The following is a 24,476-nucleotide window of genomic DNA, read 5'->3' on the forward strand; positions in this document are numbered from 1 at the left end:
TGTCCTTGGAGATATGCTGTGGCACTAAGCAGATTTGTCAAGATGAGACAGTACCTTTCTATTCTCTCTTACACATCATAAACTCTGACTGATATCCCTGAGGGGAAAGAAATGCATAATGTGTCTTTTATGACCTGTTGCATGCACAAATTACTTGCATTTTGAATGCAGCAGGATAACAAAATGCTATTGATTTTGAATTTGACTTTAGGAAGCTGATCTTTATTGCCAGTTGTCACTTGGCAGATTTTCCCTCCTGCTGTTAAATGTTTGATCTAAAATTTATGTTTGGAGGCATGAAAGCTGTGATGGGTTTATAATAATTTAATTCTTATTTTTGTGTGTGTGTGTGTATACATTCTATGCTGGTAGATAGGCATTATTCATAGGCAGAAATAAAACATTCCACAAATGAAACTAAATTTCAAATAAGTAAGAAAAAACTGTGTAATATGCCAATCTTGTTCTGCTTAGACGCCACTGCTGTGCAGAAGAGCAGCTTTCTGGGGCTTGAAGCAAGGCACTCCTCAGTGTCAGGATGCTTGTGCAAAAGCAGTTTTAAAAGACAGAGCTAAGGGAAGCAGACACAAAGGTAACGCATTACTGATTAAGCAAAATAAATGTGGAACAGTTCAGAGCATGAATTTGAGCACTCAATGGATGTGACAGATTCAGAGTTAGGGAACATCTGACACTGGAATTGTCCTTCCCAGTTCTACTGATATTGGTGAGATACAGAAAGGCCATTTCAGTATCATTTTAAAGCACAGTTTTCACCTTTTTTTTAGGTATAATATATGTGTCTATAGGTAATATCAAGGATCTAATGTTTTCTTCATTTATTGCCTTAGGAATATGAATGTAGTGATTGTGAAAGGAAGGCTATATGTATATTGTGATGGCAAGTAATTGTGTGTTTCCAACAACCTTGTACCTTAGCTTTGGTGATAGTTTCCAAATGCATATTTACCATTTTATATGTGAAAAGTGAAACTACATCTGTTTATGGTTGTGTAGAGCAGCCCTGTTCCTTCCCCTACCTCTGTCATCCTAGAAAATGATCAGCCTTATAGATATCAGCTGTGAGAGAAGATAGACAATCAAAGGGTGAGAAGTAAAAGTATGAGCAAACTAAGCATCTCCTGATTCCTTGACATTTCAGACAAAGGTTCCTGAAATCTCTGAGATTAATTTAGGAGAGCTGATAATCATCAACCAGGCCAGGAACATACATAACATGGTTTAGTAGTTATGAGGTGTTGGGTGACAGGTTGGACTTGATGATCTTTGAGGTCTTTTCCAACCTTGTTGATTGTATGATTCTATGATAACATAACTTTGCATATTTTAACAGCAGCTTACAAGCAGATAGTGTAAACTAAGGCAAATGGAGATACTTTGCTCTTCTACTGGTTTTGACTGTGGGGTCATTAATATTTTTACCATTGTTATTCTCTATCATAGAAAACATGTTCCAGCATTATTTAGGATTACTTCCTTTGGTGAAGAAGAGTAGTTGGAGAACTTTCAAACATGGACAGTTTTCAGTTGCCATAGTTTTAGACAGTGTCCAGAGCTAACATTTCTTACTACCCCAGGAAGAAGTAGATGAAGTCACTAGGCAACTGTTCACGAAATAATTCATGTGTCTCAGCTGTTTACTTATCAAATGTATTTACCTTTCTACCAGCTTTCTTGTACCAAACCTATGCATTATGGCATTAACCCTGCTTTGACACTGCAGCTCCTGCTTCTTAAGAGATTATTTCAATATGTTAAAAAAAAAATGCCTCAAAGAAAGGTACTTAAAAATCAGCTTCAAGCCTCTTCACAACTTGTAAGGACACTGGACATGTAAATCCTTTGTGTTTCTGCTAGATGAGACGTTACATACACGCTCTTATTGCCATTGATACACGTCCTTGACAGCAGAATTCCAGCCAACCTGGAGTGGCATAGATGCATTAGCTCCATTACAGTCAATGGAAGCACACTTAATCACATCACCTGAGAGCCTGGCCTGCAGCCCGTAACAAGACAGTTCTTTGGAGAGTAATAATACTTTATGCTTTCATCAATCACTCTCCTAGGTCTGTAGCTGCTCGTGGCAGACTGAAAAAAAATGTCATATTATAATTAAAAAGGCTGGCCATGGCTGTTTCACCATGTTTGGTCCCAAATTAACTTTAATAAAAGTGACCTCAGTTCAGGAAAAACTTCTTCCAGAAAGCACAATAACCTCTCTTTAATAAAGAAGTGCTTACACTTGCTTGAAGTATTCTGAGCACAGCATTGTGGCGGTCGGAAGGGACCTCTGAAGCTCATCCAGTCTAACCCCTCTGCTAGAGTAGGATCACTGGGAGTAAATTGCACATATCCAGGAAGGTTTTGAATGCCTCCAGAGAAGGAGACTCCACAGTATCTCTGGGTAGCCTGGGGCAACGAGGTTGGGGGGAGGCCTCAAGCACAAGTCCTACGAGGAGAGACTGAGGGAATTGGGATTGTTGAGCCTGGAGAAGAGGAGGCTCAGGGGACCTTATTGCTCTCTACAACTACCTGAAGGGAGGTTGTAAACAGGTGGGGGTTGGTCTCTTCTCCCAGGCAACCAGCACCAGAACAAGAGGACACAGTCTCAAACTGCACCAGGGGAAGTTTAGGCTGGAGGTGAGGAAAAAGTTCTTTCCAGAGAGAGTTGTTAGCCATTGGAATGTGCTGCCTAGAGAGGTGGTGGAGTCCCCATCCCTGGAGATGTTCAAAAAGGGATTGGACATGGCGCTTGAAGCCATGGTTTAGTAGTCATGGGGTCTTGGGTGACAGGTTGATGATCTTTGAGGGCTTTTCCAACCTTATTGATTCTATGATTCTATGATTCTATTTTTTCCCTTACATTCATGTGGAACCTTCTGTGTTCCAGTCTGTGTCCATTGCCCCTTGTCACAGAATCACCAAGGTTGGAAGAGACCTCAAAGATCATCAAGTTCAACCCATCACCACAGACTTGTCACTGGACACCACTGAGAAGAGTCTGGTTCCATCTTCCTGACACTCACCCTTTAGATTGTAGACTGCAGAACAATTTCAAAACAACACTCACAGTCTTGATTCTTAGTCTCCAAGTGTTACATTCTGTTTCCTCTGCCCTGTTTCCCCAGGACGTATGTCTACAACCACAACAATAATAGATGGTAAGAACGGATCCATTCCCTCATCATCCATGAAAGTGGGGAAGAAATCAGTCACAGAAGACCTCGTGACAACGTTCAGCTCACCAGCAGCATGGCTTCTTGTCGTTGCTCTGATTGTTACCTGGTCAGCAGTAGCTATCGTGATGTTTGACTTGGTGGATTACAAAGCCTTTGCAGGTAAAATTCAGCATATTCTGGTTTACATCTTGTATATTAAACATAGTAAGGAGTGTGTAGTATGCAAATATGCATGCCTCTCACCTTCCTGGAGACAGCAGTGCCTCTGCTGAGTTTACCAAGACAGGACACATTGTGACAAATGTCAAAACATATTTGTTTACACTTCGTATATCTTTGTCATTTAAGTCTCTCCATTCTGCAGCCCACCCTCATCCTGGAAAATGGGTATGTTGACAATAATGTAACACATACGTGAGGATGGATGGACAGATTGCTGCTTTGCAATTTCTATACAAAATCATTTCAGGAAAAATGAAAGTAATGATTAGTTGACATTTTCTCAGATATATTTGGAGGTCTTTCATGGTTGCCTGAGTATTCTGACATCTGCTTGCACAGTTCAATGACAAGAGAAATGAAAAGGATCATTTCTAAACATGCTAACCCTAATTTCACCTTCAAAAACCAGAAGCACAGACGACCAAATTCTTGATAATAGTGAAGTCCAATCCTTCTCTTCAATAAGGCAACAGTTCTGGCTTAGATGAAGACTTGGCAAACTGAATGAAATCAGGTTTCAAGGTACATACTGGTTACTAAGGGCAAAGATAAAGTAGGTGATACAAGGACTGTGATTGTGGCTGAGGAATAAAAAGAGAGGAATGGAGTACCTCACTGCTGATTGATTTTTCTGCCTTGTATCTGGCAATGACATATAACTAAAACTAAAATAAATTAACTACCTGTTTGTGAAGGGTACATAGCATACATGAAGCCACTTCAGCAGTAAAACTTCTGTGAGGTAAAGGGCCAGTATCCATTGGGAAATACATACGTGAAACAGAAACCAAATTATTAGAGTCCTTATTGTTCTTAAATAAGAACTCCAGCTCTGAAGTTATCCCTCCTTTCACAATAATTAACTAGGAATTGAAATTCAGACTTCAGCCTTCTAGTTCAAAAGAAATTGAGTTGATGTTTCAAAGTTAATTTCCTGGACTTTATTAGTTTACTGATAAATCCATAGATTCTTTTGTCCTGCTATATATCAATATTGACCTCAACGTTTCCTTTAAAAGCTTTTGAGACATGAATAGATCTTGAAAGAAACCAACCAATCCTGGATCAATGGGTGACAAAGAAGCTTGAAGTGTAGAGAAAATATTATCACAAACCTCTCTTAAATTCTTTGCCTCTCACCTGTCTGTTTTCAGAAGGAAGTCACTTGAGTCCCAGCAAAATGTAAAGTTACTTTTGGGCAACAAAACAGGCATCAGATTTGAACTTGGACACCACCCACTGCAATGTAAATATAAACCAAGAGAGATAACCCACTATGTTCTGCTTTTAATTTCCCATATTAACTATCAATCAATCAGTCAAGTTCTTAATCTGTTTTCAGTGATCTATAAAGAACCAGGGCATAACTCAGACTAAACTCCTAAACTAAACAATTCCTGATATACTGGTCAGGGAAAGGCTAAGCAATGGGGAATCTGTATTTATGCTGGAGACTGGAAGAAATTTTCTAAGCAAATGGAAATCTGATGTTCATGTTGCATTGGTTAAATGAATTTAAATCACACAAGTGTCTCTAGAAACAGGCATTTTCCAAAACAGTCTGCAGAAATAAAAGGTATAATTTAATCTACATTGTGAGATTGTATTTTGTGAAGAACTCTGAGATGTGATACTGCAGTACTTGGGGTTCATGGGCATGATTTTTTTTGTACCCAAAGACATTTCTGTTCCTAAGTGATTAGTTATGCCAGCATTTAAATGGAATCTCAACAACAAAATGTTAAGAGGAGGAATTCCTGTGCTCCTTCAGACTGGGAGTAGATTATTTTCAATATTTACACAAATACAGCAATAGCTACATGGCTTTTGTCATGACCCTTTGGCTTCACCTCCTGATTTCCTCCACAGTCTGATTTTTCCAAGTTAAACCCACTGTATGAAAAATTCATGGAAATAGCTGAAGACCTCACATAGGACAAGTGGCTGGTGTTATTGATATTAGAATGAATTTTTTACCCTCTGACAGGTTGACCCTGGAAGTAATTCCATCTCTTTATATTGAAAGCAGAATTTGGAGCATATTATTAAGCAACTCCTTAAATCTAAAAGCCAGTGATATTTTCTCTTGGGTTTGACACTCTTATTTGAACAACCAGATCTGATTAAAAACCAGTGAATAGTTATTTTCTAGACTGTGAGTTTAGTTTTGCAGGCCTGATTAAGATTAATTTCCTAGTTTTCAAATGTAGATGAAAAGTGGGAAAGAAATTATATTCATCTGTATATGTTTTAATCTATAAAACACAGAATATTGTGTCTTTTTTTCCTTAAATATCACTTGCCTTTCATAAGTCAGTGCATTCAATTTCTTTCCCATTTCTTTACCTGAAGTTCCATGAAGTTGAAGTTTAGAGAGTATGCACAGCATATGAATGAGGCAAGCTGAGAGAGCTGAACTCTGCTACTCTAGAGAAGAGGAAACTGAGGGGTGGCCTAGGAGCAGCCTGCAGCTTTTTGAAGGGCAGTTACAAAGATGACAGAGGACTCTGACCTACAAGCTCCCACCAGAGACTTCCATTATGTCTCTGTGCCAGCAATGACTGTCTCCATAGCAGAGCCACGGGTAGTGAGTGTACTTCACAGGATTGACTGCAGCAGAAAACAGGAGCAGGGAGATATACTAAACAAGGCTGGGAATTGTATGGCTGAGGAAATTACACAGGTTTGCTTCTCCTGATTACAGAGATGCTAGCGACTGGCCAATTAACAAAGTCTAATGCCCTGAATTATGAGTTGCTTAGATCACAGAATTGAGAATGGTAGCAGTTGGAAGGGATCTCTGGAGATCACCTACTACAACATCCCTGCTGGAGAAAGGTCCCCAAAATCAGCTTGCACGGGGATATGATCATGCATGTTTTGGAAGTGTCAAGAGAAAGAGACACCACAACCTCTCTGGGCAGCCTGGTCCAGTGCTCTGGCACCCTAAAAGTAACAATATTTTCTTAAGTTCAAGTGAAACTTCCTGTGTTCTAATTTGTACCTATTGCTCCTTGTCCTGTCACTGGGAACCGCTGAAAAGAGCCCAGCCCCATCCTCTTGACCTCAGCTCCTTAGAAATCTATCTGCATTTAGATATTTAAATGCATTTTAGTCTGCTGTATTCAATGCTAAAGAGCCCAAGGTCTCTCAGCCTTTGCTCCTGAGAGATTACACAGAAACTCATGGAGGTCTGTAGGGACACAACACAGCAGCAGAGTACGAACTTGAGCAGACTATAACTTGAACTGAGGCATTGCTCTTATTTCAGCAATTAACAATTTTGCTTTCATTATCTTAAAGGCAAAAAGGACATGTATTATTAGTATATGTTTTTTAGCTCTTATGCATTCTTTTAACTTATTAGAATAATCTTCACATTGCCATTCTGATTACAGTGCCAACCCACAGATTTTATCTTCTTGATTACTATGGTTTCACGTTCTAGAAGTAAACTATAAAGTTTGGGAATTTTGACAACTTATATAAGATGAAATTTATCCCAGAAGTAGCTATATGAAAATTGGGAGTTTGGTTGAATCCTAACATGCATGTGGTAAATTACTTTTGTGGGGGGCCTTGCTATTCAGCATTTGAAAAGGAGCCTTTAGAACTGAGGGAGGCTGTGGGAGCATAACAGGCTTTAGTTAGCTGGAGTTAGATTACGTGAAGCCAAGTTCCACTCACAGAAAGATTTAATATTTATTTTGAGTAATTTTGCACATCCAGAATGTAGAATCAGAGAATGCACTAGTTTGAAAGGGATCTCTAAAGGTCACCTAGTCCAAGGCCACTGCAGTAAGCAGAGACATCCTCAACTCAGAGCCCCATCAAGCCTGATCTTGAATGTCTCCAGGGATGGAGCCTCCTCCACTTCCCTGGGTAACCTGTTCCAGCATTCCACCTCCGTCACAGTAAAGAACTTCTTACTAATGTCCAGGCTAAATCTACTTTGCCCTGGTTTAAAACCATTGCTCCTTGTCCTGGTGCTACATGGCCTTGTAAAAAGTTCCTCCCCAGCTTTCTTGTATTCCTCCTTCAAGTACTGGAAGGCCACTCTAAGTTCTCTTCCTGGAGCCTTCTCTTCTCCAGGTGGAACAACCGGAACTCTCTCATCCTGTCTTCATAAGAGAGGTGCTCCAGCCTCAGTTTGTTTAAAGGTTAGAACAGAGATGGGTTCTGCAAGTTAGCTTTGGTAGTGGATCCTGAAGAAAGCATGAGACAGGCATTAGAGCAGCGCTGACAGAGTCAGCCCTGTTCTATCTACACAGAAGGAAATTAAAAGTTGCAGTGTTTCGCTTTCGTGTGTTATGTTCATTCCTTTGAGGGAAGAAATGAAAGCCTGCATTCCTATCATGTTGTATTGTACAACTATAAACATGACTGAAATATTTTGAATGTGGTACGAAGGTGACACGCATTACAAAAGCCTGAGATAAGGAGCTACGAATCTCATGCAGCACACAGAGTGTATGAATATGCAATAAATAGCACACTGCATTGGAAGACCTCTCCTACACTCTCAGTATTTTCAGAAATGCAGAAAAAAACAATCCTTTTGGTTTGATGTGGGCTTTGCAACACATTGCTGTGACTACCATCCTTTTGTGGTAGGGAAAACACCTTGTTAATTGGCTTCGTAAGTCATGAATGTATTTCACGCATTCCTTGTACACATAACTGGATTACACATTTTAATTGGCAAATGTAACTAAATAATTCAAAATTATTTTAGCCCTAAAGATTGATTGCCCAGGAACACATATTTGCTAATGGGCTAATAACGTGTTCAGAATTCCCTGCCATCTCTGTGACCAATTACAGCTAATTAACACCACCCTAATTTCCGATCCAGAATGTCCAATGCTCAGAGTAAATTGATGGTGATTTAGCCAGTCACCTAAAGGCCAGACTAAATCAAACTTAATGAAACCTCACCAGGTCTGGAAAACCCAAAACTCTCCAGAAAACAACCTAACTGCAAATATGGAACACACAGGTAGCACAATGAGCTTGCCATTTTATCCTGAGTGTTTAAAAAATAATAATGAAGAAGAACAGGCTCTTTGTTGTGGATAATTCGTTTTTGCTCAACCATAAAGAGTCTTTTTAGAGACCTGCAGCAAAGGCATATCTCTGTGGAGGTAATACCTGTGACTGCCAGGAATGGGGAGCTAACAGGGCATGGAGGCACATTGCTCTCAGCACCACAAGAAGCAGCAGGGATTCCAGTCAGATGTTCTCTTTAATGTTTTCTTTTGGGTCTTTTTTTCCCCCTTTTTAAGTTAATGTCAAAACATTTAGTGAAATTCTTGGGGGGGTTTCCCACAACAGCTTCTGACTAACACAGTCTGAAGTCACCATTTCCCTGTCTTAGCTTGTAGCCACAGAAAGCTTTTGGCTGGCCCTGTGCATTCAGAATGATAGACCTATTCATATTCTCCAGCATGGGAAAACAATCAAAGAAATCATCAGGAACCATAAATTCACATGAACCTCTACATTTTGCAGGAAGAAACCTCTCACACACAAAGATAAGGAACCAGACTCCAAACAACTTCTACTGAAAAATTGACAGATGGACTTTTTTTTCCCACCCACTGTCTCTTGCATGATAAAACTCTAAGGTACAAAACCTGCTAGGTGCAGTGTTTTGTTTCATCACTAAGAGAAGCAGAAGTCAGCAAAATACAGCTATTCCACTGGGTTTCTTTCTTCTTTTTCTTTTGAGATAAATTAGGGTTATATGTATCCATTTTTGTCCTGGAATGCCAACACACTGCAGTCCTTCTGTTAGGCTCATGTTCACTGGAAACTTCTAAGAACTTCAAAAAGAAGAGTGTACTTATGAATACTCTTGTATTTTGTGATTGTACATCCAGCCTTAAAACTGATACTACCTTTGCACTTGTTCAGGAAAAAAGAATGAACTTCTGGCTTAGTTTAAAGCATTAGCAAACTTAATGGAATATATCATTTTAACACCTGGTGAAAAGGTGCTTCACACTCTCACCAAATTGAAACAATTAGTAGAAGTTTTGCATGGCATGCTAAAACCTAGAGAAATCTCCCACACAATAAAGGAGTGAGATGCAAAAAAGAGGTGTGCTCACCTTGGAACTGATCAAAACAGTTCTATAGCCTTTTAAAATGCAATTTTTACTGTATTTACAGGTGTCAGTCCAGAGCATGAGCAAACAGCTTCCTCATCTCAAAGTTCATAATGAAACTGAATGGTATAAGGTTTCCACAAATGTACCCAAAACTTACAAAACATTCCTTTACACTCTCTTTCATAATTATAAAAATGAAAGGATGTAAACCAAATTTCAGTTTTTAGGAGGGCTGCCCAGATGAGATCTTGTTTCCCATGTTTCATTCTGCAGCAAATCTCATAGCTGAGATATAAACCCCTAGAAGATGAGTTTATACGGGAAAGAATGATGGTCTACGAAGTCCTGCAGTGCTGCAAGTATCATGTTCATCCCAAAAGGTCTGGCATATACAGGGTGATAAACTGTGCTAGATCAAACTTTATGAGGTCATGAAGTTGAAAACATGAAATTTCAAAAGCTGATTCAATGAATAGGGGAGGATCTAAGGAAAGAAAGAAGTCTTGCATACTTATATGCACTTCATGGGATACAAAACACAAACCAAATTGCCAACCCATAATGGTATCTGGGAAATCTCTAATTATAAACAAAACAAACCAACCAAACAACCCAGTAATTCATTTCAGTACCAATTGCAGTAATGTCATTCTTTGGTTATTTGCTGCTGAGGAAACAAAAATAATTCAGCTAGCATCAACGATATGCAATATATTCTTTACAGCAACAGAATATGTTTGTAACTTGTAAAACAAATACCTGTGCCTTATTTAACCATGGGTTTGCATTGCTCTGATTCATAATGGATTATCTCACACCTACAGCATATTGTTTCTCTTTTTAATGAACTCCAATTTCTGCTTCATAACAGCAGCCCCACAGAGATTAAATAACTCCTCACCTCACTCCTTAACTGCTTCCTTTAGTCAAGCGACAGCTGAGGATGTTCGTGATTGCTAATGGTGTTTCTTCCTCTTTTTTTATTGGACTTTCTGGGGTTCATCTTGTTGCCATCCACTCTAGCCACCTATTCACAACATTGTGATGATCCCTGTTTACCACCTGGTAAAGATGTTCTGCCTGCAGTGTTCTGAATTGCGTGTGGGTGCGCGCGGGCTGTGGAGTCTGATAACAAAGCATGGGCATGAGCAGCAGGCCGGGACGCGGCAGCACCGCTTCTCTGCTAACCCCAGCACCGCTTCCTGCTAACCCCAACTCTGGCTGGCTGGGCCTCAAAGATCAGTGCAATAGCCTCCTCCTGACTTTCACATCATGCTTGAAATAGAGCTGTCAGCAAAGAGACACCCTCAGGCAGGAGATTGCCGGGAAATTGTGGCAAGCCGAGACAAGACTCATTTTACCCTCGTCTATGCCCTTTAGAAATGCCATTGTACAGCTATTTAACAGCATTGCCTTTTTTAATCTGAAGTTAAGATCTGTGCTCTTCGTCAGAGAAGTGAATCCTTGGTAGGAGAAGAAAAATAAAGCTTCAAATTACTTTTGATAAAATGTCTGGCTGTTTCAGAAAGTGCCACCTAATGAGGGTCTGTTCCACCGAACCAGAAGCCTTTCAGCTGATATCAAATCAAGTCGCAGAAACTGCATGGAAAGCTCATCCTAAACTTACAATCAGAAGTATCTTGATATTTTCTGGCAAGTAGACTCTAGTTATGGGTACTTTGTTCTGATTTTGTCCACTTTCAGGTGGGGTTTTCTCTGTGGACTTGACCTCAATATAATTATCTAAGGCTGATGTTAGAAAGAGGGAGAGAGAAGACTTCGACTACAGACCGCAGTGGTTACATTTAAGATTTAAATACCTATGAAATGGGAATTACTGAGTAAAGCTGAGTCTGAGGGTTGCTTTGGTTGGGTTATTTTTGGCCTTGTTTTTGTACTTACAATTCAATATATTTATAATTCAAAATCAAATGATCATTTTTATGCTTATAACTCAGTGATACCCACCAGAGTTTGTCATGAGGCTTAGAGCTGTAAACATTACAAAAATATTTATGTATGAAATGGGAAGGAAAAAAACCTTAAGGGCACTTGGGCTGATAAACTGGAATATTATTAATGGAAGACTTTATGAGTATATCAAGATTTTTATGTTAGATGCTACTCTTTAGAAGACTACAGAGTGGAAACAAACTACTACTAATCCTTAAAAGTATATAAACTTTCAAATTAAAATGAAGGTCTCTACACTTATAAGAGACTATTGTACTAAAACTAGGATAAGTTTTATTATTACAAACTAGTGTTAGGATTTTCTATTTTATCAAACATGACAGAAATTCTCTGTCTTCATCATCAGTACCTTGTCACTATTAATGAATCAGATTATATCTCATAGATACACCAGATAATTACCACCATTTGTGATTTAATTGCATTCAATTCACTGGAGTCAAAATATGTAATTGATGAAAATCCAACAATTACTAAGTAATTCACTGCACTTCATTAAAAGAAAAAAAACACCCAAGTTTTAAATAGGTCGAACTCTGAGTATATATTTAACTATTTGACAAGCAAAAAAAAAAAAGAAAGATTGATAGGAGATTACATTCCTGACAGAGTTATTAAGAGTGGAATAATGACTGAAGTGATTTGCACAGATAAATCAATTAGTCACTTTTTGTTGTGCACTTCATAGGAATAAAGGACACAGACCATGAAACATAGCCAGATTTGCTTGAGGCGCCACAACAAGCCATGCCATGGGAGTAATCAATTCCTATTTCCAAAAGCCACTGGTCCAGAACCCATCAGCAGGTCGGATTTTTCTTTTTTAAAAAGGTTTCTTCTGTTGGCCAAATACCACAAGTCTGCTGAAGATGAAGTGGGTTTTTTGCTTTATGAAAACCGTCCTCTCTCCCAAGAAAGTACCAAATGCTGACTGATGGATATTCAAAGTCTGTCACTGGTTGATTTCGCAGCCCTGAGTGAAATGTGAGGTATTAATTACCGATAAAAAGATGGATTCTGTTTTAAAACACAATTGGAGTCAAAACTGTGAGTCAAGGAAAGTTCAAAACTAAAGAAATCAGTTGGTCAGAATTCTTGTTCTCACTTTTTGAACCAAATTACCTTTTCTGTGCCGATAATGCTGGAGAGCTAAAAAGCATTGTAGCCATTTAACTTTGATGTAATGATGAAAAACTGTTTTAAAATACATAGGAGTTTTCTGAAGTGTTTAATACCTACAACACATCTGAATTATTTCTTAAAGACCCTTTTTAACCAAATTTGCATGTTTTTAGTAAAGAAAACCCAAACAAGCTTCTGATTTCTCTTGCAGATACCTGCAAAAGGTAGCAAACATTCTCCAACTAAATTCAGATGAGCTTTCATACACAAAGGTTTTGTTGGAAGGAAGTATCACAGAATCACCAAGGTTGGAAGAGACCTCAAAGATCATCGAGTCCAACCTGTCACCACAGACCTCATGACTAGACCATGGCACCAAGTATACAAAGTCCTTCAATTTCACTGGGATTCTTTTTCTGTCACCTTTAAGTATTCCAAATTGCAGCATTTGCCAGAAATTTCTGGAATGAAATTTTTTATGTTCCCAGTAAAAATGAAAAGTGAAAGGCAGAACTCTGAAGTATTCTCATAGCAGTGAAAGTGCCAGCACAAGCTGAGCTGAACTTTTACTGAACTGAAAAAACATCTCTTACACTGTACCGAGGAATAAAGGACCATAACAAAATGAAATGTCATAGCAAAGCATTGTTGATGGTAAAAGTGCTACTCTAGAATGCAAGTAATTTATCAAGGTGAATAGTCATATTGACCTGGAATTAATTATGAATGTAAAGTTACAAATCTAAGTATAGGATGACAAGAATAGTTTAAATATGGAAGAACACCACTAATAGGATCCATGTCATCTACCTCAGTCGTAGGAAAAAGAAGTGTGACATCCACACTAATTTTTTAGACCTCCTTTCCATCATAGTCAATGGAAAGGGTTGGATGTCTTTGGAAATAAATTCATACAGCCCTAGGAAAGGTGTCAGAGGAAAGTGAGAGACTTGCCTTCTGAAGGTCACAATATGTCTTTCTCCACTAGCTTTTGAGGGAGTCTAGAAACCACCAGGGATTCAACATCTGGCTTTCAAGTACAATTGGCTAGACAGGATGATCTGAACTTTGGTTGTGATTAAATCAAATTACATACTGTTGACAAATTTGGTTTTGATATTGCATGTTTCATGCCTGAGCTTAACCTGCTGTGCAGCCATTCACTTCCTTTCCCTGTCCCTTTCCCTGTCTTCCTCCATTTTCCTTTGATGGATATTTAGTATTTTTCTATTGCATTATCTAAAAGGAAGAATTGGCTCAGTCCCTGTTTACAAGCTGAGCAAAAGGCAGAACTTCACAGTCTGTATCTATCTGAGGAATATTCTGAATTTATAAAGGCTCTTCACAGTTTTAATTCAAGATCCTGCCCCTTCTACTCCCAGCACAATATATCATACATGGCATGTCACATATTAAGTACAGTTTCTAGTTACAGATTAGTTACAAATTATACATTGCATACTATATAACATATGCTAGCAGGGGACGTGTGGTAGTTTGAGGTCTCAACCCCCCACAAGAAGTACACTGTGAGCTTAGTTTTAAAATAATTTGTGTTCTAAGGTCTGTCAAGAAATAAAAAGTCAGACCAAGGGGTGTTAATTCAGTCTGAATGAGTTGAATCCAAGACTGTTCTGGAACAGTTTCTCATTCTGCACCCTTGCTAAACATCTGTAAATTAAAAAAGGATAGTAATCATTCAAAATAAAACATAGTATTAAGCTCAAACTTTGCTGTACAAATCAGCATTCTCTTTGCTTCTTGAAGCAAGAGTATGCAAATCCTCTGGAAATGGTTCTCTTTCTTCACATGTGTGTGAGGAAAATGACCTCTTTCCCTCTCCTTGTTACTACCTGAATTGCTGTGACTCCTTTGTTTCTCGTGTGTTTTGTTCTATGAGGGAAAGAATGTGCTATGGTCCAAGCTGTCAGGACAGCTAAAAGCATGGATTTGATCAGTAGCACCTCAGCATTACCTGGTGTGGTGTTCTCAGCATTTGCAACACAGAGTTACTCTTAGCTCTGCTTTTGAAAAATGTAGGAAATAGAGCAGAGGTCAAACAGAAGATCTACACCCAAGGAGACAGGCCTGTGCCTGCCAGGCCTGTGCCACTTGCATCAGACCTCACATGGATCTCATAGTGTCTGTATATAAAATATAATTTTGTCCATACCAATAAAGTGTCCTTTCCACAGCCCCAAACTGATTTTTCTAAACTTTTTATGTTAAAGAGGATTTTGTAACTTGGATCTAGTGTAGACGTGACTGGAGAATTTTGCCTCTGGACACTTAGTTTCTAATCCCTTTTCATAGTTTGGTATGAAGATGTTGTGAATTAAAGACCAGGATATGACGTTGAGGGCTATGATTCATCAGCAAAGATGGCTTGCCTTGGGGTGGTTGGAATAATTTCCTCTGCTCTTGATCTTGTTCTTCTCTGAGCATTTCCCTTGCCTGCCCAGGGGGGACAGCTCTGCTACCTGTGAAGTAGTTCTTAACTTCTAGTTGATAGACCAGTATATTAAAATAAATTGACACCAATTTTTGTTTAGTTTACAGCTGTAGTCCTTGCAGCTCTGAAAGCCTGTGGCTGTAAAAGCAACTGAGACACCCCTAAGAAACCTGTGAGTAAAGGGTAGGTGGATAGCCAGAGTGGAAATCAAAGCAGCTGTCCAAAGTTAAACCATCCCTGCTTGTGAATCAGAACCTCAGTTATGCTAAGACCCCTCTGGCCATGTCCATTCTGTTAGTCCACTTGGACTCCTCAGCACCTCTAGATTAGAATAAAGTGCAAATGACATCAGGGCTGAGGTTACAGATGTATTTTTAAATAGCCTAAATATAGACATACACTGTCCTGGTAAACACTTGAGAAGAACATCTGTGGCAAATTAGTTGAAAAAAAATTCAATCTCTACATGTCAATGCATGAGGCTAATGCAAATAACAAATGCCATATGATAAACCATATCAGAACTATTCCCTGTTATACTACTCAATCTTTCTGAACACAAGAGTGCACACAATAGTACACTAAATGAAGACATCATGCATATTTCTTTGCAATTAGGCCATTTCCTCATGGCACTTAATTAAATTTATTTGATGTGCCTGATTGTTCAGTAGCATATATCCATATAATAGACTCATCAAGAAAGACACTAGCCAAAATAATTCTTTGGTCTACATTATTAATAAGCAGATGCATAGTCATAGATAATCAGCCTGTTTCTTGTCTGTTTCAGATTAGTTAATTAGAAATAAAAGACATTATTTACTGGTACATCTATATCTCAGATAAAGTTATTGTCTATTTCATACAGCACTTTAGAAAATAACTGTTCATATTGCTGCCTTCAAAGAAGTTGCTTCAAGCCTGCACCTTGCCTGTGTTTGTAACCTGCAAGATCTTGTGAGATCATTTCTGATTACTGCTAAGATTTGGCTTGTGAGTCAGAACACTGCAACCAGAAGTAGTTCCAAAGAGACACGTGTTTCACTTCCTACTAAGATATTTCCATAGAGAATGATAGTGGTAAACAGAGATATGGTTCCCATCTTGATACAGTTAAATGCAGGAGAGGTATTCCTATTGAAACTCCTAGGGACAAGGCCAGGCTGATGACTCAACTCATATTTGTGGTATACCTTCAATTGTCTACATCTGTGGGAAAGATAGGGCAGTGGTAGAGTCTGCCATTTCAAGGGCAGAAACAGAGACTGAATGAGAGTTGTCCTTCTTCCTAAGCAGTGTTTGGTACAGATCTCCAGAAAGGTCAAAAGAAATATTCTGTCAGAGGCTGGAAAGCTTCTCTGATACAACATGCTGGCACGAACAGGGTAGAGAGAATTATGGTGAAATCATAGGTGGAAAAGCCTTTAAGAGAATACTGGCAATATCCAGTGATGGCTGCTCTCCCTGTGGGAGGATACAGTAGGAAGCAGGCATCTCACCTCCATTAGAGGTCCCAAGAAGGTGAAGAACATTAAACTCCACATCTTTCTTGTTTGTCAGCTTACGTACTACCTGCAGGAGCAGTTAAGACCAGAAATGGTTAAGTATACAGATGTGCACCAGCATATGTGAAAGAAACTTCAGAATATTAAGAGAAGAAGCAGATCCACAGGAGTACATGTTTGGATGTAGGTGTCTCTAGGTCACAATTTGGGTTTGCATCCCCCTTCATTCTGAACTCAGGTTTATTTCGGCCAGAGTATATACAGCTTGTTTCTTCCCATCCTTTGTGTACACTCCATGGGAATGATATGACTTGTCTGTGAGGTTAAGCCAGGGCTCGTCGATTTCCTTAGCTAGACTTGTGTAAAGGACAAGGCTCAAGGGGAGATGTGACATGCGAAGTGGGACACAGAGAGCAGTGAATCATAAACAGGCATCAAGAGTTAGAGGACCTGTGCCAGAGGGAAAAAAAAAACCCCAAACAACAAAACCCAAACAACTAGGCTGAAAGGAAGAGGTTATTTAAATATTAGGTAGAATCAAATCTGTATTTGTATTTTGTCCAAGTCAGGACTTGGAGTGCAGTATCTGAGTAAATTATCCACCGGGTCGTTAATCACTCTGTGAACAGCAAGTACAGTAGGATACAGTTTATACCAGTCTTGCACAGGGAGGAGAGCTGTCCTCTTGAATAATAAAAATTAACATTCACCATCTTTGTTTCTGTTAAAGGAGGTAGCATAATTAGTGCTGTATAAAATGAAGGTTAACTTTAATCACTGAAGGAGTATCTCTTTCCAACTGCTTTTGTTTTAAACTCTGCACTCAGGAAGATCTGTTAACAAGCTCAGCACAGAACCACTGAGAATCATTCATGAGACATTGGAAGAATCCACTGATTGGCTCTATGGCTTTATTTCTTTACTGTCTGACTTCGTATGGAGTGATGATGATGATGACAGTGATGAAGGTATTTGTAATGTAAAGTCTTCTGTACCTGCTCTAACTGCTGTTTTACAGGCGTTATGTTGGCTTGCTTGGTTTTTAACCTGGCAGACAAGAAGGTCAAACAAAATGAAAAGTGGATGTTGTTGCTAATAAAGCATCCACTGGCTATTCCAATCAGTAAATTGGTCTCTTTGTTAGCTTTCATCTAGTGTTTAATGTACCATTACACAAAAGCTGTCAGAATTAAATATTACCATTAGTACATCTTCAAGTAAAGAGCACTAATTTATACCAGACTTCAAAGCCACAACCAAAATATGCACCCGGATATTGCTTCAGAGAACAGCAGTAGCTATTTTCTTTTAATCAGCAAGAATCTAAAGAACTCTGATAAATATACAGGATAGACCAAGAATCTTAGAATGGTTTTTTGTTTGATATATTGATGACAAGACAACATATTGCAAACAATCAACAACATAAAAGCCGAAGAGAATGCAGCATTTTGGCTGAACTAAGGGGATTCTGGATTGCATGTTGCAAATAATTCGGTTTACTAGGTATTATTGTTCTGCCATTATTGTAGTATTCTTCATCTGAAATCATCCAATAAGTGTAAGTAAATTGCATTTCAAGTTTGGAAATAGCTATCCTTCTGCTATAAAAAAAAGTAGTTCCCTGCTATGAGCAGAGCAGTAGTGGATCCTCGCGTCACATCGCATTGGTCATTTTGACAAGCGACGGGTGTAAGAGTGACATCTTCATTTCATGGTAGTTTACTTTATATTCTATTTGGCTATACTGGAATTTACTTCTACCGAAACTGGCTTCTACCCATTTGTTCATCAGCTTGACATATTAGCAAATTTCTACCTTTTAAATGTGTGCACGAGCTGTTTGTATTAGTGCTGTGTGTGAATACCAATAGACAGGCTGCCACATATCGGTCTGTGAACTGGGCATCCAGTTCTGAAACGTGATTTGCAACTAGCAGAAAGTCAGTCATACAGTTGAGAAACAGAAAAGGAGAAACAGGGAGAGCTTCCTAATGCGTGAACAGTGTGTAAATTTATCGTTTCACAGCTCCCAAAGTGCCTGCAAACTTTCAAATACTTGAGTGGATAAATGTTAATACAAATAGGAAAAGTCATAAAATATTTGGCATACAAGAATTCAAGATCTGAATGCTCACTAAGCACTTGAAAACCTCAGCCTTCGGTCCGGGTGGAATTTCATCAGCATCTAGCAGGGGTGTGAAAAAGCAGCAGAGAAGTTAGTGCTCTGTGTCATCAAAAGTAAGTGCATGGGAGCTCCGTGCCCCTGGTTGCTGCAGTCAGTGCTGCTGAGCCTGCACACTCACTGCTGTCATTCAGTCTAACTCCTTTAAATTCCATGTCCTTCATGGAGGTGAAATAACTCACTGAAGCAATCAATTGCTCAAAGTTCCATTGAAATTTAGTATGCCTTGGATTTCACTGGGAGCATTGCTAGATTTACAACCTTCCTTACCTGCGTGCACGTTTTATCAGTTGGAGCCAAAATGGATCCGCTGGGCCTCTCCTTAAAATATGGAAACATGCATAAAATCAAGCAAACTGTAAATTTTAGTCACCAGTTAACATTCAGAAGCACAAACACAGATTTGGACGTTTCCTTGGTTACTACAGCACGTTGAATTTATCTACCCTACACACAGGAAAACCTCTATGGTGAGAGAGAGATATTATGAAAAATCAAAAATCTCTCGCTAGAGTGCCTGCTGCTTAGCATATAAAAAAAAAAAACAGACTTTTGAAATTATTATTTTAATTGAAATGAGCTAACATGAGAAAAATTGTCTGTTGGGTTTTGCTTTTGCTTTTGATTTTCTTGCCTTTGGTTGTTTGTTTTGGTTTTGTCATCGTTTGGGTTTGTGTTGTTGGGTTTTTTCATGATGCTATCTGTTCTCTGATGTTTATTCTTTTCTTTTGCTTTAGGTGAAGTGGAACCTGCCCTGAAAAAAGGTTGGTCAGTTGCCTGACTAGAGAGGGCAAAGGTTTTCCAAACACTTTGAGAATTAACTAGTGTATTTGTGATAGAGATTCTGGCATTAGTTGCATGTCAGTCTGCTAACCTTGTTGTGTTGTGGATTAACAAACTCATTAGATAAGAAACTTGAGCAATAATGTTTACTGTGCTGTTTGCTGCCTTGTGAGACTTCTTGGTTGTTTCCTTATTAACCAGAAAAACTGAAAATGTTCATTACAAAAAATAGACTTACAGAAATGATATCTGGACCCTTGCCCTGCATGTGGGATTCCTATTCATTGCCATATGAGTTATGTCTATGCCTGGAGAGAAATACTTAGAAATAACAGTATAGAAAGGATATTATTTAAGGATAAATAATGGTGGGGTGTTGTAAAAGCATTTTACCTTCTGCCAATGTAGATCCCTAAATAAGGATGGCTTCTGAGTCTTCTGATAAAAATTAGTTATCCCTGAATTTTTAAAGCAGACAAGTGAAGCAAGTAGGATTTATCACACAAATCTTTTCAGACATTAAAACTGTTATGCTGAAACATAAAACTTAAACTCAACTTCTATTAAATCAAAATGAAAGTGCAGAAGAAAGCTTGAGATACTGGTGATAGGATGCAAAGCCTTTCAAAACTAGGGTGTGTTTTTTTTTTCCCTCCAAACTGAGCACAGCTTGATAGTAACAAGATGTGCAACCAGCCTATATCATCTGAATTTGGTATCCATCAAATCCTCAAAAGGTAAATTCCCTAATTGAGGAATCTATCACCCCAGCTGGTGCTGAGATTACAATCCAGTTTTCTCTGAAGATAATTGGAACTGGATCAGGCTTCTATTTAATGACACTTTTTTTTTTCCCCCCAGTCTTGATAGGGCATCCAAGGAATTAATAGACCTGAAGACCAGGGCCATTCATCTTTCTATGGGTGATCCTTCATGTCAGGACTAAAGAAAAGTTGCAGACAGTGCAGGGAAACATTCCATCTCTTTACTCCCTCAGTAAAAATCATAAAAGTTTCAGCATTGCCCTGTCACTTCTCCCAAACAGAGAAATGCATTGTGAATTTTACAGTGGGTGCAAAGAGCCTTAAGCTGTTGGGTAGGGATGAAGAGTACAGGGGTGGAAGGTGTCTACTCATCATGGGTCAGTGTAGCTAACCAGGTGGGGTATAACATGGAAATAATTCACTGCTAAGAAGGCTTCATGCATTAAAACATTATGGAGAACACTATGGTCAGCGCTGCAGTGCCTACTTTGGAAATCAGTGACACTCAATGCCATACACTTTGCTTTGGGACACTAGAATGTAGAAACAGAATTCAGGGAAGCCATCAAAAGAAGAAGGAAATTGCTTAAATTAGTCAGTTGGAACTGATGAGATCCTTGTTCAGATCTAAAAGCCCTCCATCCGAGGAACTGAGCATCTAAGTGTGAACTGGAAATGTTTTCCTCAGTATTCAAAGCTCACAGCCCTGCTCTGGAGATAAACACCTAAGAAACTCTAGTTTTGGTGTGAAGAACGTGGACAAGGAGCTGGTGATTCCTCTGGAGATGGTCTCTTAAAGATCAAATCAGTCACACAGGTGTGAAAAGCCCCAGTTTCAAACACGCTTCATCTGCCTTCTCAGAAAAAGAGATTTTGAGTGGGCTTTTCCTCTTCCTGGATGTGTGCTCAAGATATTTCCCTTCGTCATTCATAGGACAAAGGACAAAGGACATCCTCTGCAGAAAGATGTTTCTTGACTAGTACTGATGAAGAAAGTATTCTAATTCCCTTTCTGGGTATAACCTTAAGCTTTCACACAGCAAGATCCTCAAGTAACTTGTTATCCTTTCCAGGTGAATAGAGGAAGTCTGTAGTCATCCTGGCAGCTAGGACCTTGGTTATACTTGATTTTGTCACCTTTTATTCTAGGCTACAGAAACACAGCATACGTGTCCTGAAGCCACCAGTATCTTAGAAACTCCAGTGCAGAGTATTGGGTGAGTCTGCTCAGGTACAGGCAGCTCTGAGCTCTCTCTTTGCAGACTTCTCTTAAAACTATGTAAACATCATGGAGCTAAATTGTTTGGGGTCTAAGCCTACACAGAATTTTTCTGAGAGCTCTGTAATAAAGTCTAGTGAAGAGATTTTCTGCTTAGACACAGTGAAATTCACTTCCAGGGTTAAAGATCACGAGTGCAGGAGGCAAGGGCTAAGACAAGCTTATGCAGGTAGCACTCTCACAAACATCACAATCTGTTCCTCTGAGCACAAGGTGCAGATCTCTTTGAGCAGCTTTTCCTAACTAATGTGTGCTGTCATATCTATAGACCAGGAAAAAGAGCTCCAGAGAAAAAAAAACATTCTAAAACAAACCAAGCCATTGCCTCTGTGAGTTTCCCCATGTAACTCCTGCTAGGATGCCCAGTTGTGCAAATGAAGTTGAAGACTTTTGGGGTATCCAAATGTTGGTAGTTTGATCCACAAAATCAGAGCCAAATCTGTAGCTTATGGAGCCTTCTCTGATTTCATATAAAGGACTATTTCTGCATCAAATTCCCTTTCACTCCATGCAGTATTGTTATTTCTAGCTTTGTGAATGCTCTTTCTTTAGATGCCTCTTCTGCTTGTGGCATTTGGAAATACTAAACAAAAACACAGCCCAGTGAGACTGTGCAGTATACCACTGCTGTCTCCAGAAGATGAATAGATAGCCTTTTTGCATGTATTTACAGGAAACTTCTCTCAAATTTCACCCTGGCAATGTGCATTATAGTTCCTGTGCCTGGTTTTTGAGTATTTGGATTGGATCTATCCTGCAGTTTATTATGGTATTCTGGAGCTGAGAGTTGTCCAAAAGTCTCCATTCCTATTTTTGGTGCATGGAAAAACCTTCACTCTTCTGATTTGTTGCCTAACAGGTTTTATGGATTCTAAAATGTTAGAACAAAATTTACTTTATAACAGAATATAGGGATTGAGAGGGGAAGGATAGGCATCAAACAAAAATAAACCCCAAAGAAGATTGCTGCTCCCACAAGATAATTAGATTCTGGGGGGGGGGGGCGGAAATCAAGGGGAGTGGGAAGGACACTGTCTAGTAATGAAATAAAAGTGTAATGATAATTACAGACTCAAAGCAAGCAAAGATGGAGTTCCTAGAAATGTAAATTGAAAGCCAAGATAATAAAAGTACAAGTAATGACAATGCCCCTGCACATGCAACAGGACTAATATCACTTTCAGAATCCTTCACCAAAGATGAAAATGCCTCTCAAGTGCCCTTTTTTTGGTTGCAAATATTTTTTGTCAGCCCAAGACTTATCATTAATATTTATCTTTAATAATTAGAAGTGAATGAACATTTGATATTGTCCAGGAGAGAAAAAATAAAAGAGTATTCTTCAGTGGAGGTGGCAAAAGATTATCCTGCAGAGGACTTTGCAGTCTTTAACAAAGCATATTCTCAACATGCTCAAGCTGCAGAACATTTTCACAAAAGATATTGAGAAGCCTAATAACACTTTCTTGCAGGCTTAATATGTTTTGGGCTTCATTTCTTTCCAGAACAATGGTTATGACTGGCAATCTTACTCATCTTTTCAGGGTTAGTTTAACCTTTAGAGATAAATTCAATTATTTGACAGCTGTATGTTTTCTCCTATTTTGATCCTTTTCTACTAGGAATTATTGTTATAGAAAGAGGGAGAATTATTTTTTTTTTGGCAGGGTGGGTGGCTGTATATTACTGATATCTGTTGTGAGTTTGTCCAAGAGCTGAGAAACCTGATGCACAAAATTGGAAGTCCTTGTTGCTGCCCAAGAGTGAGTGGGGCAAATGTCTCCAGAATGATACAAGAACTGTTCAAAATTTAGTGATAATTTCATAGAATCATAGAATCAACAGGATTGGAAAAGACCTCAAAGATCATCAAGTCCAACCTGTCACCCAAGACCTCATGACTACTAGACCATGACACCAAGTGCCACATCCAATCCCTTCTTGAACACCTCCAGTGACAGTGATTCCACCACCTACCTGGGCAGCACATTCCAATGGCTAACAACTCTCTCTGGGAAGAACTTTCTCCTCAAGCCTAAACCTCCCCTAGTGCAGCTTGAGACTGTGTCCTCCTCTTCTGGTGCTGGTTGCCCAGAAGTTCTCCATACTCTAGACATTTCCCAGTCCAGGACACCCTGAGCCAAGGTGTCACTGAACTCAACAGGGACACAATTCTTGTGAGGCTGTAATCCAAGACTTTGAAGAAGACTTTTTGTTGTTCTGTTCTGTTTTGTTTTGTTTTGTTTTCCAAAAGTGATTAGTGATTCCAGAAGTTAGTTACACTCATCTGTTAACTCAAAGAAGTCCTATATACATTAGGAGGCTTAACTTTTAACTCATTATCATCAAACAACAACCTTTTTTTCCACACTGGGAAAATACTGTGCAGGATTCAGGTGAATAAACAAAGCTGACTAGTGCCACTTGAGACACCACATGGTGTTTCAGATGTAGCATGGGACTGGCAGAAATGACACAGGACCTATGGGAGAAGTGCTCACTTATAGGACAGCTGATGACTATCGGGGTACCTTGTGGTGTCCAAAAAGCCATCACCTTCCTGTAAAGATTCAGAACCTTGTACTTGACCTTGCTGAACCTCATGAACTACTTTTGTTGTACAGTAACAAATAAGGCAAAACAAACAAGTGGGTTTTCTGAAGTTAATATGTTCAGGAAACAGCTTACAACCAAACCCCAAAATGGCAATGTACTAGAGAGAAGAAATTCAGAATACCCTGGGTGCAACCTGAAAACTGTGTTGCAGGTGTGGTTGATATATGTGTTTCTTAGAAATTAATTATGCAGTTCCATTCATCCCTAAAGTATATATCTATTTGTACTGGTAATGCCTTCAGAATTCAGTTTCTT

The 24,476-nt window shown here is 39.0% G+C and overlaps 1 protein-coding gene across 1 annotated transcript in view; it reads left to right on the top strand.

Moving 5' to 3' along the window:
• TRDN (triadin) overlaps nucleotides 1-24,476 on the top strand; it is a 96,997-nt gene that overhangs the window by 22,997 nt on the left and 49,524 nt on the right. Inside the window, exons 2-5 of the mRNA XM_054173987.1 lie at nucleotides 3,153-3,362; nucleotides 10,562-10,603; nucleotides 17,422-17,562; nucleotides 19,517-19,543. Of these exons, the coding sequence (XP_054029962.1) occupies nucleotides 3,153-3,362; nucleotides 10,562-10,603; nucleotides 17,422-17,562; nucleotides 19,517-19,543 (420 nt within the window). The remainder of the gene's footprint in view (nucleotides 1-3,152; nucleotides 3,363-10,561; nucleotides 10,604-17,421; nucleotides 17,563-19,516; nucleotides 19,544-24,476) is intronic.

This window comes from Dryobates pubescens, chromosome 28 (genome assembly GCF_014839835.1).
Source record: "Dryobates pubescens isolate bDryPub1 chromosome 28, bDryPub1.pri, whole genome shotgun sequence".
Classification (NCBI taxonomy): domain Eukaryota; kingdom Metazoa; phylum Chordata; class Aves; order Piciformes; family Picidae; genus Dryobates; species Dryobates pubescens.